A 15,190-nucleotide genomic window follows, 5' to 3' on the forward strand; every position below is an offset into this window, starting at 1 on the left:
CCACTAAATCTAGTGCCAAACGCCTTGCTGGGTGGCAGATTTGCTGCCTGTCTGGCACCCCGGTGTTTGAAGACTTCAGACCTCCTGCTCCTGCCTGGCACCTAGACGATGCCTCGGATTACTGGGCCGGTATCTGGGAGCGCACACACCACGGGCAGCTGAATTAACTCGCCCCATTACAGGGAGGAGGTAGACAAGCAACCCTGCAACCTCTCCGCTCAAAGCCAGAGGACCACAAGAGCAAGCCCCCGAGCAGCACGGGCTGTGCCCAGCCTGCCTGCAACCTGCCCTCTGCTCGCCAGGATGCAGGGACCCGGCTACGTATTACGTATAACTAGTTATTAAGTTTTTAATTCAGCCTGCGCTAACGTAACCCTCATCTTGAATCCTGATCCAAGACAGAAGCCTCCCCAAGGCATCCGCAATCCCTGCTCGCTCTGCAACACAGCCCTGCGACGGGAGACGCAGCGATTTGATCAGCGAACAACAGACAAACTGAAGAACCCCGGCACGTTTGAAGCCTTGCGGATGGACAACACATTCAGCCAAAGCTGCTAAATGCGAAGCCCAAAAGGACGAGCAAGCCCTGCTATTCATTAGCACGTTCTCCCTAGAGCTGTGCCCGCAGGGCCACCCTCGGCCGGGCTCCCGGGGCAGCTCTGGGTGCCAGCCCCATGCTGTAGAGACGGTCACCAAAGCTCCAGGAGCCCGTCCTGGTGCTGGCATGGGTCCTGAGCCACGGCAGCGGGTCCAGCCCTGTATTATTTTATTTTCTCTAACCCCCTCTCCATGCACCAAAAGCTTTCTTTGCATCATACAGGTGAGAAACCACCCAAGGGAGACAGCAGCCGGCTTTCCACCGTAGCAAAGCCCCGCTGCGCTTCCACGAGTGATGTTGGATGCTGCCTGGGAAGCTTCTCATGGGGCCAAGCGCCTGGCAGCTGCCTGCCGTTGTCACAGGGACGTCTGCCTGCTTGTCCAAACGGCCGTGGCTTGGGCCGCTCTCCGTAGGGAGCTCAAAGCCAGTAAGTTGGGAAGCAGTTTCCGTACAGCTGGCCTCTGGCGATCTTTCTAAATCATTAGAAAGATTTCCCGTTTTCAGCCACAAACACGTTGGCTGATGTCTCCATGGTCTTCTGTTAGCCGAGCTTCCGACATTTGCCTCTTAAAAGCCTCAGCTGCCTGACCGCTCCCTTTTAATTTGGGCCCAGCGACCCAACCTCCCCTACTGAGCAGGAGAGGGGAATTAGGGAGCGATTAACAAGCTTCTCGGTGAAAGTTTTTGTGCACTTTATGCTAATCCCCTTTAGTGACGACTTCTCTTATGATGACAAACGGCTAGGGGAGTAATCCACTGAATATCAAGCTTGCATTTATCTCCACAAACGCACCTGCTAATGTATTTGAACAGCGCTGAGAGGGCCCACACGTGGCTGGGCAAGGCAACGTGGAACCAAGCAATGAAGCCTGAGCAGGTCCCCAAGCCAGCCTGCGCGCTTGCAGCAGGAGGGAAAAACCATTTTTGTCTTTTTTCTCATCCAAAGAAACCAATAATTTCCACAGGCAGAGAGACCAGGGGTGTGCTTCTGCGAAGGAAGGGTGGGATAAGAAAGGAATTGCTTTAAACATAGCTGCTGGAAATGGTAAAGGGGGGAAAAAAAACAAGTTTATTGTATTTAAAACCTTCCTGTGATGGATACTGAGATGAATTGTTTCAGGCTGCGATTGCCTCTGTGTCTCTGAAGAGGGATAGAGATGCTCGATGAGCCGGGAGGACCCGCGAGCATCCCTCCCGCCGCTGCTGCCAGCACCAGAGCAGAGCAATGCGGCAGCGACCCGCTGCCACCCCCAGCACGCGGCAGCTCCCCCATTTCTCCAGCCCAAACCTGGATATTTCTTAGTGCTCAGTGATTTCTCCTCCTGCGACTTTGTCTCCCTTTGGGCTCATTTAAAGCACATCCCTGCACCACAAAATGACTCCAGCATCTTGCAGAAACAGCACGGAGCTACAGGAAATCTCTGCGTTCGCAGCCGTTGGGAGAGCCGGCGTCTTGCCCTCACCCTTCAATTTTCGGGTGCCTCTCTCAGTGTTGTTTCAGTTAAAAGTGGTTATTTCTGAGACAAAGATGGTTAAGTTTGAGAGGAACTGGATAAAGGCTGAGGTCTGGAAAGCAGAGCTGGAGCGAGATGTTACAGCGGCTGTTGGAAGTGACCCTGCCATCATGAAAGCTGCAGAACGGTTTTCATCAGCGGATCAGTCTTCTACTTGCTGCTACCTTCAGAGAAGGAGGGGAGATTTATTTATTTTGTTTTAAATCACTTTCTGGCTCAATATTTTCCTGCATTTTTCACAAAGCCCAGCGTTCGCTGGAGCAGCTTATTCAGGTGTTTGGTTTTTTTAAATAATGGGGAAAAAAATCCTGAAAAAAAAAAGTTCCACTTTGCACCTTCAAAAAAAGGCTCCAGCTAAAAGAGGTGACACCGAAAGCAGCAGTTCTTAGCCCAAAGAGAGGCTCTGATGCCCAAGTTAAACAGAACGACGACTAACACCTCACGCTCCTGGGAGGCGGCCGTGCCGTGCCGGGGCGTCTGAGAGGGGAAGCGTGTGCCCTACGTGCAAACACTGGACCGGGCGCTTAACTGAGACATCCCTGCTATTTGCTCAAAGACAGACAAACGTTTTCAGAGGCCACTGGGACATCACATTGGACACATATTTGCAGTAGAAAATCGCACCTTTCCGGCTCGGTTCTGCCCTGCTTTTGGCCATAGCCCCCTTGGAAACCCTTGCCACGAGCTTCCAGCTGCACCTGCACCGCAGCTCAGCAACCGCCTCTCCTCCGCTCACCGCCCCTTCTTTTAAATGTTTTTTAAATATTCATTTAAACTTCTGCAGCATTAGCTGGCTCATTGGACTGTGCACATAAGTAGTGAAGAAGGTTGTATCTGCTCGGAGATGCCGTCCCAGAGCTGGAAACTCCGAGGTCAGAGTCAGAAGGTGAAGGACAAAACTCTCCTGCCTTCCTTTCTGGAAAGAGAAGCTGGGGATAACCAGAGGGAGACAAGAGCCGAGGCACCAAACGTGCACTTATTGACTAAGCTGGTGCAAGAAAGGGCTTTCCCTTCTGGATTTTTTCTTGACTGAATACCATGCAATTTGTTAAGGTTAAAAAGCAGATGCTGAGAAACTGGTCTATCAACTCCACGTATGCATTGGGTTTTTTTTTCTTCCCCTGGCAAATTTGGAACAGCACTGTCAGTTTTGCCCAGACTCCTTCATTTCCCTTGCGATCCAAAGTTTGACTAGAAACATTAACAGCCAGGGAAGCACCGGGTTGTGAAATTATCCTTCCTGCAATCTAAACAGGGTCACGTCGCTGCGGGGTTTGGGGCGGGGGGAGGAGAACCCCAGGGAAAAGCGAGGCACTGGAGGCGGCTGTCCTGATTCAGAAACCAGCACGGCAGCCAGCGCTGACCCCGGACCCCGGCACTCCTGCTACAGAGCACCGAGACACCCCAGGGGATGACTTTTAAAGGAAAACTTAAAAGCCCAGAGCGCTTGCAGGCGTGCTTGTGACTTTTTGGTAATCCTCAGCTCTTGGACCTCTCACCTGAGAGAGCACATCGTCTTCCCTCCCGTCCGTCTCACGGTGGGCAGCGCATTCAGGCAGCGCTGGGGGTGGTGGAGGGCAGCAAAGGGGTCCGGCGCGTTTTGCCAGCCCTCCCGGACAGGGTCAGAGACGATTCAACCCAGGTGGGCTGGCAAAACACAGGACGTCTGAGATGGGACCTGAGCAAAAGCGCAAGGAGCATCGTACTGGACTGATCCTCCCCGGGCACGCTGCTTTCTTCTGAGCCCCCCGGTTCCCGCTGTGCTGATGGCGGTCAATCCCAAGGAAAAGGCTCAGTTAGGCACTGGCCGCGGCTTCACTCGCCCGGACCGCCGGGATGCTGCACGGCATCAGGAATGTCATACGGTTTTCATTTTAGAAATGTGCTTGGACTATGGAGGGCAGGAGCCTTCCCTTAAAACTCAGAAACTTTTATAGCTGTTAGGAGTTCAGTAAAGTATAATTAAAACCAAATTCCTTGCGGAAGGTTTAGATAAAACGCAGACCAGAAATGCAGTGCCAAAAGGGGGATCGGCCACTGCTCTTGCCAAGTCAGAAATTGGCCTAATTGCTTCCAATTGCGTTCTTCTGCGGCTGGGATCTGACCCAGCAAAGGCAGAAAAAGTCTATTTACATTGTTTCAAAATAAAAAAAGAAGAAAAAAATAGATGCTTTGGGAACATTCTATGCTTCTTTATCTCCAACTTCAGGAAAATGTGCACTATTTTAAGATAGTTCTCAAGGAATTTATTTTGGTGTGTTTTGTCTCAGAGATCCCGATCAACGCTTACGATTAAATAACCACCATTTAACAAGATCCTGGAGCACAGCTCCGGCCCCGCTGTCCTCCCTTTTCTTAATCAAGAGGGGAAGTTTTAGGAACCTCTCGAATTTTATTCTCGTGTTGACAAATATCCTCCTGGTGACTCCTGTTTGTTTTAGAAATTAAACGTAAAATAAAGCCAGCTGCTTTTGGGGCCAGTTCTTTCCCTCTGATATGCAAAAGCCACCACGTTCCTGCAGTTACGCAGCTCCGCTGCTCCTACACCTCCCTAGGTTTCCACTCCTGGCTGCGCTGACGCAGGGCGGCTGTGAAGAGGACAACCTCCCCGGTGTGTCGTGTTGCTGCGGGCAGAAGTCTTCCCGAGACCCGCACAGCAAGAGCCGAGCTGGGAGGAGGAAAAGCGATGAGGAAGGAGGAAAAGCGATGAGGAAGGCTGCCTGGCACACCCTGGCCCCAGCGGGTCCAGCTCCGATCGGCATTCCCCTCCAGCCATGCTTGTCTTTCACGTCAGGTATGGTTGGGGTCACGTTGGTTTTCCAGCAGGTGCAGAATAATTAGACGGTCTGGTTGAACTCTGCTTTTGATAGAGTTTTTCGAGGTCATTGCCTCCCTCGGAAAGCTGCTCTGCTGACCCGAGAGCTGTGGTCTGCTACAGCGTCCCGCTAGCTACAGCTGGCGCGATGAACAGTGCTGCCTTCCAACTCAAGTGTTTTGTGCAAATGCAAGGATTACAAAATCCCATTGATATGATTAATAATCCAGCGTAGCCAAACCACCTCCATATAACCTCCAACTCCCAAAAGCCTGATGCAAAATATGTTTTCACAAACTATAAATCAATAAACTTTGCTTAATAAAAACTGCTGTTACTGAAGCATAATATTAAAAGGTTCTCCAAGATGGAATAGTGGCTTTGGCAGCTGGCTGCAACAGATCACATCATTTTCAGTACGGCTAGCACGGCTTTAATCAGAAACAAATACGTACGGCGGTAATGGACTGGTGACCGCATCTCCTGCCACCCCAAACACATCCGAACGTTCTGCAGTCGTACGCTGGTCTGTGCGACTGCCAGCCTGTGCCTCAATTCCCCGTGCCTCTCGCGGCCCGTTGGCTTTGCAGCAGCTGCAGTTTATTACCGCTGGCTCTTGGGGATAAAACTCGCCATGTACAACGTCAAGCTGGATCGTATTTTAATTTAGTAAAGGCCACAATTCAGAAAGCCGAGTTTGTTGCTCTTATTTTTTTTCCTCCTTTTATAAGGGATCAAATTTTATTGGTGAAAAATTTAATTTTGCAAAGCAACATGATCTTAGACAAAACTCTCCAGACATGAGGAAATAAAAGCCACACAGCCAAGCGACACAAGAAGAGAAGATATCTGCTCCTAAATTTATTCAATATGAGAATGCCATAGGTCTGCAGGCAATGCCATAGAATCATAGAATCGTTAAGGTTGGAAAAGACCCTTAAGATCATCGAGTCCAACCGTTAACCCAGCACTGCCAAGGCCACCACTAAACCATGTCCCCAAGCACCACATCTCCCCGGCTTTTAAATCCCCCCAGGGGTGGGGACTCAGCCCCTGCCCTGGGCAGCCTGGGCCAGGGCCCGACAGCCCTTTGGGGGAAGAAGTTTTCCCTAATACCCAACCCAAACCTGCCCTGGCGCAGCTTGAGGCCGTTCCCTCTCGTCCCATCGCTTGTTCCTGGGGAGAAGAGACCGACCCCCCCGGCTCCAGCCTCCTTTCAGGCAGCTGCAGAGAGCGATGAGGGCTCCCCTCAGCCTCCTCTTCTCCAGGCTGAGCCCCCCCAGCTCCCCCAGCCGCTCCTCCCCAGCCTTGGGCTCCAGCCCCTGCCCCAGCCTCGCTGCCCTGCTCTGGCCACGCTCCAGCCCCTCCATGGCCTTCGGGGGGTGAGGGGCCCAGCGCTGAGCACAGCATTCGAGGGGCGGCCTCACCAGTGCCCAGCACAGGGGGGCAATCCCTGCCCTGGTCCTGCTGGCCACACCATTCCTGATACTAGCCAGGATGCCATTGGCCCCCTTGGCCACCCAAGCACACTGCTGGCTCATGTTCAGCGGCTGTCGACCAGCACCCCCAGGTCCTTTCCTGCTGGGCAGCTCCCAGCCGCTCCTCCCCACGCCTGCAGCGGTGCCTGGGGTTGCTGTGCCCCCAGTGCAGGACCCGGCCCTGAGCCTTGCTGCCCCTCACCCAGTGGCCTGGGCCCATCGCCCCAGCCTGGCCAGGGCCCTCTGCAGAGCCTCCCTGCCCCCCAGCAGATCAACGCTCCCACCCAACTTGGCGTCGGCTGCAAACTGACTGAGGGTGCCCTCGATCCCCTCCAGATCATCCATAAAGATATTGAACAGGACCGGCCCCAGCACTGAGCCCTGGGGAGCACCACTGGTGACTGGCTGCCGACTGGATTTGACTCCATTCACCACCACTCTCTGGGCTCGGCCGTCCAGCCAGGTTTTAACCCAGTGCAGAGTGCACTTATCCAAGCCGTGAGCAGCCAGCTTCTCCAGGAGAATGCTGTGGGAGACAGTGTCAAAGGCCTTACTAAAGTCCAAGTAGTCAACATCCACAGCCTTCCCCTCACCCACTAAGCGGGTCCCCTTGTCATAGAAGGAGACCAGGTTAGTGAAGCAGGACCTCCCTTTCATAAACCCATGCTGGCTGAGCCTGATCCCCTGGTTGTCCCACACGTGCCGCGTAATGGCACTCAAGATGATCTGCTCCATGACCTTCCCCGGCACCGAGGTCAGGCTGACAGGCCTGTAGTTCCCCGGATCCTCCTTCCGACCCTTCTTGTAGAGGGGCATCACATTTGCTAACTTCCAGTCATGTGGGACCTCCCCGGTTGACCAGAACTGCTGATAAATGATGAAGAGTGGCTTGGCAAGCTCCTCTGCCAGCTCCCTCAGTATCCTCGGGTGGATCCCGTCTGGCCCCATGGACTTGTGCGCACCCAGGTGGAGGAGCAGGTCGGTGACTGCCACCTCTTTGACAACCGGGGCTTCATTCTGCATCCTATCTCCATCTCCCAGCTCAGGGGCCTGAAAACCCCAAGGATGACCAGTCTGACTATTAAAGACTGAGGCAAAGAAGGCATTAAGTACCTCAGCCTTCTCCTCATCCTTCATGGCAATGTCGTCTTCCTTGCCCCTGCAAACGCTCTACCAGGACATTTCCAGGTGTTAGCATCAGGTATTTAAATACCTATCTGGCCACCAGCCAGGATTCAAGCTGCCTAAAGCCAACCTGCCAACTTTTCGGCGTGAAGCATGCTCCAAAATCTGGCGAGCACCTCCTCCAGCCTGCAGCCACATGGCATCCCTGGGGCAGCCGCTGCGGCCACAGGCAGCGCTTGCATGGAAAAGCGGTTAGGGCCAGTTTAGGTTTGCTGACCCGGCTGTATCACGTGAAGCATCTTGTGCTGTTAGAATTAAGACAGTTTATATTGTTCTCCCCCCTCGTTTCCTTCAGACTAAAATAGCTCCAGACCAGCTGCCAGTCAGTGATCTGAACCTGGAGCTACTGTCATCTATTGGCATACCTATGCTCCAAAGATCTTACTTCTACTGCACTGCAACAGTAACCTCAGCAATTTGAGGTCATCAAAAAGAATTTACGATTTATTGTAAAAAAAAGAAAACGGAAAAAAAAAAAGAAGAGTCAAAAAATCCCCAAACCAGCAACAGCCTAACAATTCCCCAAGGTCCATGTGTTTTTCTTTGACCACCAGTTGCAGCTCCAGTGCATGAGGCCCCATCTCCACCGGTGGAAGGCTGCAAGGACAAGATGCATCTGTCAGGAACGGTGCAGGTACAGCTACCGGTGCCCTGGGGAAATGGATGGACCGAACTCTCTGTCTCTTCTAGCCCTGTTTTCTATGAGTTTGTATTCATTTTATGAAAAACAAAACTATAATGGGCTCCTGCAATGGAAGTAAACATTGGTTTCCAGTTCAGCACTTTGAAGTGGTTTGCTGCCTACAGAGTTTCCACCCGCTCTCCCCATCACTTCCCGTGGCCGCTCGTTCCCATCCCACAGCACCTCCCCGTCCCAGTTGTGCCAACGTGCTTGGTTTTGTGGCTGTACCATGAGCTGACCCAAATTAAAGATACGCTCTTTCTCCTTTTCCCTTCACCCCTTTTACAGTCCCGACTGATTCCTTGGTCTGCTGCAACCTCAAGTTGTCCTCTGACCTTCTGGCCTCCTTGCCCTGGGACAGGCAACGATTTCAAAAGCTGAGCCATCACAAGTGATCGCTCTCTGGCCGGGTAACCAGCTTCTTCAAAGGCACCCACGCTGACCAGGCGGTAGAGGGTCAAAATGTGAGTTTGAAATGAGGCTGTAGTGTTACATCGCGTGCTTCCTTCTGAATCGTCTGTGACCATTCAGATCCTTTAATAGTTAACAGACTCCCTGCTATGGCTTTGGCTTGGATCAATTCGCTCCAGCCCTCAGAAGGGAGGAGAGCCAAAGAAGAAAGCTTAGCCACAGGGACGCAAGCCACTTACCCCACGGGTCACAGCACGTGCCCTGACCCATTTTATTTATACATCCAGATGCGGCCAGAGACAGGAGCATCACCTGGCCACCGAGTCACCGCAGGGGACATCTAACGGGTGGTGCCCTAAGAATGGCTAGAAGTTCCCAATACACTTCCAGAATACGGATATTTACAGAGGAAAACTCAAAAAAACCCCAGAGAACAAACAGAACCCAGATGGATTTCATACTGATACCCATCTAAAGAACACGGCACTTGAGAAATAACCAGTGATAAACAAATCAGGGTGCTGAAGAACACAGACTAAGGGTAATTGCCTTAAAGTTCAAGTTTCAGTATCCCACATTCCCTGCTGGCTAACGGGAGAGGAGGTAATCATTTCCGTAAATACTGCGTAACTCGTCAGCAATCCAGAAATTAGACAGAAAATGTCATGAGACAACTTATTTGACCCCATTTCAATTTATGCAGCATCATTTTTATCACAACTAGAACAAATCCAAGCCACTAAATGGAAACCCAGGAACAGAAAGGTTCCTGGAGAAGTGTTTTCATCACAGTCTTTATTCTCTAACGCAGTTGCAGCAGCAGCAGAGCAAGCCAAATGATTCATACAGGTCTACCTAATGTGAGAATAAACCTGTTACAATGCATATCTGAAACAGGATTAAACCTGTTGCAAAAGCACTCACGGAGTGAAAACTGACTGTCCGACACATGTACATTCAAAACTCTGCGAAGGCTGTAAGCTGATTTCTTCCAACCTCTCGGCCCTCCTGGACATCTCTCACTGATTAAAAGAAGTCTGGTTCGGCCACGTTACCAGATCTCTAAGATTTTATACTATTATTTATGTATTAATATCCAAACCATGCTGGTTTTATGCCAAGCACCTGCAGCTCAGATGGCGATCATTTTTGTGCATTAGCTTTCTTTTCTTTAAGATTTGCTTTGGATTCTAGATGTACGTGTCCACATCAAAAATCGCACCCCGATTCGATGCGTTTGCTGCCATGGCAATCACTGCTGGGAGCAACCACGGGCTCGATGTACGGGCTCGGTAACAGAGACGGCAATTTGGAAACGGTTGCTTTTTACGCTCAAGTATTACTATCAAGTGACTCGGTGAAGACATATGTCCCATAAAAGGTGATGCTCCCGCATCCCATACTCCACTTAGCGCGGCTCCTTCAGGCACTCCAATGAAAGGCAGAATAAAATCAATCAGTACAGACCACTGAGTATACTTAAAACTTTATTGCCGAGCCCTTACTAACAAAAATTCAGCTGGAAAGCTTAAGTAATAAGCAATGAAGGTGGCTTAATGAGGGAGCGATCTAACATCAGAGGGAAAAAGCCTTGTAGTGAAACCGTGACTATGGCCAGAACCAGAATTACGTAGAGTCTCTCGAGGAGCGAGTAACAACCAAGCGATGGCAGGCAGAGGGATGCAGCCGCCATTGAACGAACGGCACACACGCACGCTGACGAGGGTTTTAAGTTTTCATGGGTTTTTTTACAGCAAAAAATATTGGATGACAAGACAAGAAGGGGCAGTCTGTAAAAGAAAGGAAGGTTGGTTGACAAAGAGGTGGGAAACGAGTGAAAAGCTGCCGTTGCAGCCGGCGCAGGAAGGTGGGATTGGGCATCCATCCTCCTTAGCTTTCCTTCTCCCACCTAACCGATATCCCACGGAGAAACGCAAGGCTTCTTAAGTACCACAACGAACAGATGAATGCACCTAAACACAAACTGCAGGGTATTTCCTATGAAAAAACAACTGGCTTAGCACAAATAGGATTTAGAAAAAAGAAAAGAAAAAGAGAATTCAGTCCTTGCTCTCACTGTCATCCTTCCAATCCTGCCATTTGTTTGCTTGCTTATGCACGACAGGTTTCATACCCTGGGTTGCCTTGTACCCTTGGACTGACTACACGAATAATACTTTTCTGATGAAGAGAAACCTTGAGCTAAAGCAGTATGGTGCAAAACTCGCCATGAAAAGGTACCCACTGCCGCAGAAACGAACGCTTTTGCCAAATAATGGGACGATCTGAATTGATTTCGAAGGGAATTTCAGTTTCCACTTCCTAGCAACATCCTCATTAAGGCAACTGAAAAGGTGGAGCTGGCAACGTCAGCCCTGGGTGACTGAACAGGATTTACTTGGCTATTTCTGCATTGGTGACGGTAATTCTGGGCTGCTCTAATACAAGAAATAAGTATCGCAGCTTGCGGGGGTTCGGGGCAGGAGGACAGCGCTGGCCTTGCACATGGAGGTGCTCACACCCCAGGCTCTCCTCTCCCTGCCTTTTGCTCCCTGGCCCTGCTCAAGGATGTTGCCTTTCTTAGGACTGGTACGAGTATATACCCTTCTCAGCTGTGCGTTTGGGGAGATCCCAGCAATTAAAGGTGGAAAAAACCACATGCGGTATTATCATAACACCTAAGGAGGAATGTTACAAGCGGCAGGGCGAGCGCAGCAGGGAATGCCATAGGAAACTGCTTTGCAAGCGACATCTGAATGCAGCTCTTTGGCACCCGTACTTTAATAAGCAAAACCTTCTTTGCTTTGTCTGGTTCTCTAAGAGGTTTTTCCATGGCTGTACCATGCGTGAGGCTCCCTGCCTGCGCATGTGTTTTCGCACCCCTGCTCAGCTGGGAACGTTTAGAGTCCCCAGGTCTGCTGGTATCAATCTTGACTGGGTGGAAAGATGAAAGACTCCGAGATATCGCATTCCTACCGGTTTTATTAAGGCTGGTGGCACCCTGCGGCAAGGGCTGCTGTTACTGCGGGCATGGGGGAGTGGGTGGGGGGATACACACATGGGACAAATCCATAGAAAACCGCACTCCAGTATTGCTCTCGCTCATGCCAGAATTACTTTGTCTTGGAGAAAGAGTTAACTTGCATACTTTGTTTTAGCCTGAAGTAAATCCTTCCCTAATGAGCCTTTTAAGGCATAGGGTATTTCCATAACGCAGCCAGCACCAGGACTGTTTGCTATGCTGACTCGTGAGTCGATGCTGCTGCACTCCTGGTCTGCCTTCTCCCACATCGATGCTCCGGAGCCACAGCTGGCACTACCATTACTACCGCAAGAACCACCAAGATTTCCATGCTCACGTGTTTGCTTTCACCAAAATCCCACTGCCAGGAGAAGCTGGGGGAAGCTCTTCTCCAGGCCTTCCCATTCCCACCACTGCCTCTGACCTCCCCAGCAGCTCCCACCACCTCCTCCAACACCCACGGGGCCCCCAAGAGCCTGCAGCCCCATCACGGCTATTGGCAGAGAAAACCAGCACCTCCTCTTAGCCTGCCCCGCGAATACAGCAGTCACGGCTCTTGCGAGATGTTTGTCACTTGTTTATATGCCCAGATGCATAAGGGGGGGAAAGTGAGTCAGTCTGCGTACGCTGAACATGACTGATCTTAAAAAACTTGAGTTTTGAAAGAAATTAAACCATTTTCAGCTTTACTCTATGAGTACGAGCACATTTGAAAGGTTCCCCACCTGTTATTCAGCTGGTTATCAATACTGAGGTAATTTACGGAGGAACGGTAAGCATGGCTGTAAGAACTGATGAAGACAGGCCATCGAAGCACACAGGGGACAGTTTTAGATTACCTAAAGGCTCCCCAGAGACACTCCGACGGCGGACGGGAAGAAAGCACAGACTCGGGCTCCTGGGTTAAACAGTTAACAGCCCAGGGCAACCAGCAGCCATGAAAGCCATCGAGGCCGCAGTTTCAGAGGTCGGGGACTGCTTCCATTACACCCCAGCAGCGGGTTAAAACCCTTTTTACATATTTCGGTAATGCTTTTTCCAGACCAAGATCTGTCACTTCAAAAGGAGCAGACAATGCATATCTGATTTGAGCAAACACCAGTGCTCAGATTAATTTAATGCTTACATCTAAAATTAGCCTGCCTTTTTAAAACTAATTCCTCCAGGCTTTGACTCCAGCATGATAATATTTCTTGATGGCGAAGAGACTGCCTGACTGCCTGTAGAACGATACGGACCCGGGGAGTCTCGTGATAGCCTTTCGCGTGACTCCGGAGCTACTAGCAATACCGTTATGAAATGTTCCCAACTTTCAAACACCTCGGTAGATGGGGACACCAGCTCCGGGCTGGGGAGGACTGGTGAACTACCTCGATTCGCCTCCTGCTACAGGTGGTTCTCTTTTTTTGTTGTTGTTGAAATTATTAAATTCTACCACAGGTCAGCACAGCCCCAAGGGTGAAAGCTGGATAGCAAACCTTGTTTCACCAGCAATATCAAAGCGCTCAGGGGAAGAGCGCGGTTTAACGAGCTGGTCAGGTTTTGCCCCATTTTCATCAGCGAGGTTTTCTTCCAGCCATAGCCTACCTGGAGAGCAATGCTTCTGTGAAGAGCAGGGTAAGGCAGAAACTCATCACAGCAACTCCCTACAGCCATCAACGCAAAGAATCCCAGCGCAAGGGCTCGTGCAGCTTGCTTAAAACCTGTTGCTGCAGAGGCACCTTCCCAACTGTCATTAAACCATCCTCTTTGCAAAGCAAACCACAGACACAGGTCTCCAGGGGTAAGACAACAAACCACCACCGCCGCGCTCTGCTCCGAGCACGTGCCGAGCAGGTCTCCGGGTAATACAGAAAGGAAAAGGCTGCTTACTCTGAGCGTCTTTGCGATGGGGGAAGGAGAGGACGGGGGAGAATCTGACTGAGCCTTCCTGCTGCGAGTGTATTCTTTACTCCTGGTGTACAAGGACGACATGGCCTCTCGGGCTGGGTGTCTTTGAGAAGCAATACAGGTCTTGCTCTCCTGTCGCTCTATGGCGCTGGGCAGGTCCTTCCTCCAAGGTCAGAACAAACTAATTAAACTATTCACAGCTCTGGTAATTAAACCCTGCTGTTTAGGGTGTGTAATTTTAGGCATTAATCTGCTGCAGGGAGAGCTGAGGCTCCACGATGCTTCTTGTCCGAGAAGAAGAAGAGAAAGTGTCAAGGACTTGCTGTGCTCCCGCGCCGGGCGTTGCTCTGTGCCAGCCTCACCGGCCGGGCCCCGTCCCAACTTCTCCGTGAAAGGACATTTCCCCTCGTCCCGAGCGCGTGCCGCAGGACCAGAGCGATCTCCCCCCGAATCTGCAGGAGGCAAAAACTCCCGGCTCAAGAGAGCGAGCTGGAAACCCGGCTGGGTTTATCTAGACACGAAGCTTTTGCCAAAAAAGAAAAAACAAAAAAAAAAAGAAAAGAAAAGAAAAGAAAAGAAAACCAAAACCTGTTTTACTCTGGAGCGCTGCTGCGAGCTCTCTGCCGTCACTGCGCAGAGCTGCATGCTTTAAGTGAAACACGAAAGCATAAATCAGGAACAAACGCTGGTTTGGAAAGGGGCAGTCCAGATGAAGTTGTGTTTTGTTCCGTCCTCCTCCTCCTCCCGGGCGCCGTTACCCACGCGCAGGCTTCTCCCGGCCCTCCCTGCCGCTGCCTTCTGACATTCCAGATCCTGACTCGCTCCGCGAGGAATGCTGGAGGGCAGCCAGCAGCAGCGATTCACTTTCAGCTTGGGATTTGGGCTGCTACTTGTAGGGAAAAAAGGGGAAAAAAGAAACAAGAAAAAAAAAAAAAAGAGGGGGGGAGAAAAGAAAATAATGTACAAGCTCCCAAGGCCTGGCGGGCTGCGAGCAGGAGGTCGGAGGCAAATCGACGGCACTTTGCAAAGCTTAAATTCCAGCACGCGTTTCGCAGCTGTGACAAAGGGAGATATTTTAAAGGACACGGAGCAGTTCGTACCATGAAAGGGAGGGCACACTCATGCAGCACAACAGGATTTTTGTCGTTTGCTCCTAAGCCTGTTTGGAGCTGCGAGAAGGCGACACAGGGCTTGTGTAATGCACGCTCATTCACACGAGCGTTTGGGACCGAGGAGGAGGGGAGAGGAGCTCGGAGGAAAGGCAGAAGGGTGGGGAGAGCATGCACCTCTCAACAAACTTCCATCTCGCTCTTTGCTGAGCTGTGCTGCTGCTGCAGAAGCTGCAGTGCCTCAGAGACAGCAAGACTGCTCGCTGCAAAGGCAAGTGGATGTCCCTCGTGTCCCATCTAAACAAGCGCATGGGATGGTCATTTGAAAACTGCCCTCCAACACACAGTGGGTGCGCTGGCTTAAGAGCTCTTGCACACTAAATCCAGTCTTGCAACCGTAAGGCTGCAAATCTACGTTTTTCTTTGCTGGAAAGGCATCAGCCCAGGTATCTGCACTGGACCAGTTCCACTAAGGCAGCGTTAATG

At 51.1% G+C, this 15,190-nt stretch overlaps 1 protein-coding gene across 8 annotated transcripts in view; it reads right to left on the reverse strand.

Moving 5' to 3' along the window:
• Positions 1 to 15,190, reverse strand: part of PPP1R12B (protein phosphatase 1 regulatory subunit 12B) — a 130,143-nt gene that overhangs the window by 18,577 nt on the left and 96,376 nt on the right. Inside the window, exons 20-21 of one of the 8 annotated variants that reach the window (XR_015705711.1) lie at positions 14,184 to 14,481; positions 13,678 to 14,047 (exon numbers count right to left, since the gene is read on the reverse strand). The exons of 5 other annotated variants lie outside the window; for them this stretch is intronic. Coding sequence is in view for 2 of the 3 variants with exons in the window: in XM_087762110.1 (XP_087618236.1) it covers positions 14,350 to 14,481 (132 nt within the window). In the remaining variant the exon portion in view is untranslated. Of the gene's footprint in view, positions 1 to 13,577; positions 14,482 to 15,190 lie in introns of those variants that run through there. 2 more of the 8 variants (XM_009463285.2, XM_087762110.1) reach the window with 2 other exon arrangements.

The sequence above is a fragment of the Nipponia nippon genome, unplaced genomic scaffold (assembly GCF_047370975.1).
Source record: "Nipponia nippon isolate SJK-2023a ecotype South Korea unplaced genomic scaffold, ASM4737097v1 scaffold_25, whole genome shotgun sequence".
Taxonomy (NCBI): domain Eukaryota; kingdom Metazoa; phylum Chordata; class Aves; order Pelecaniformes; family Threskiornithidae; genus Nipponia; species Nipponia nippon.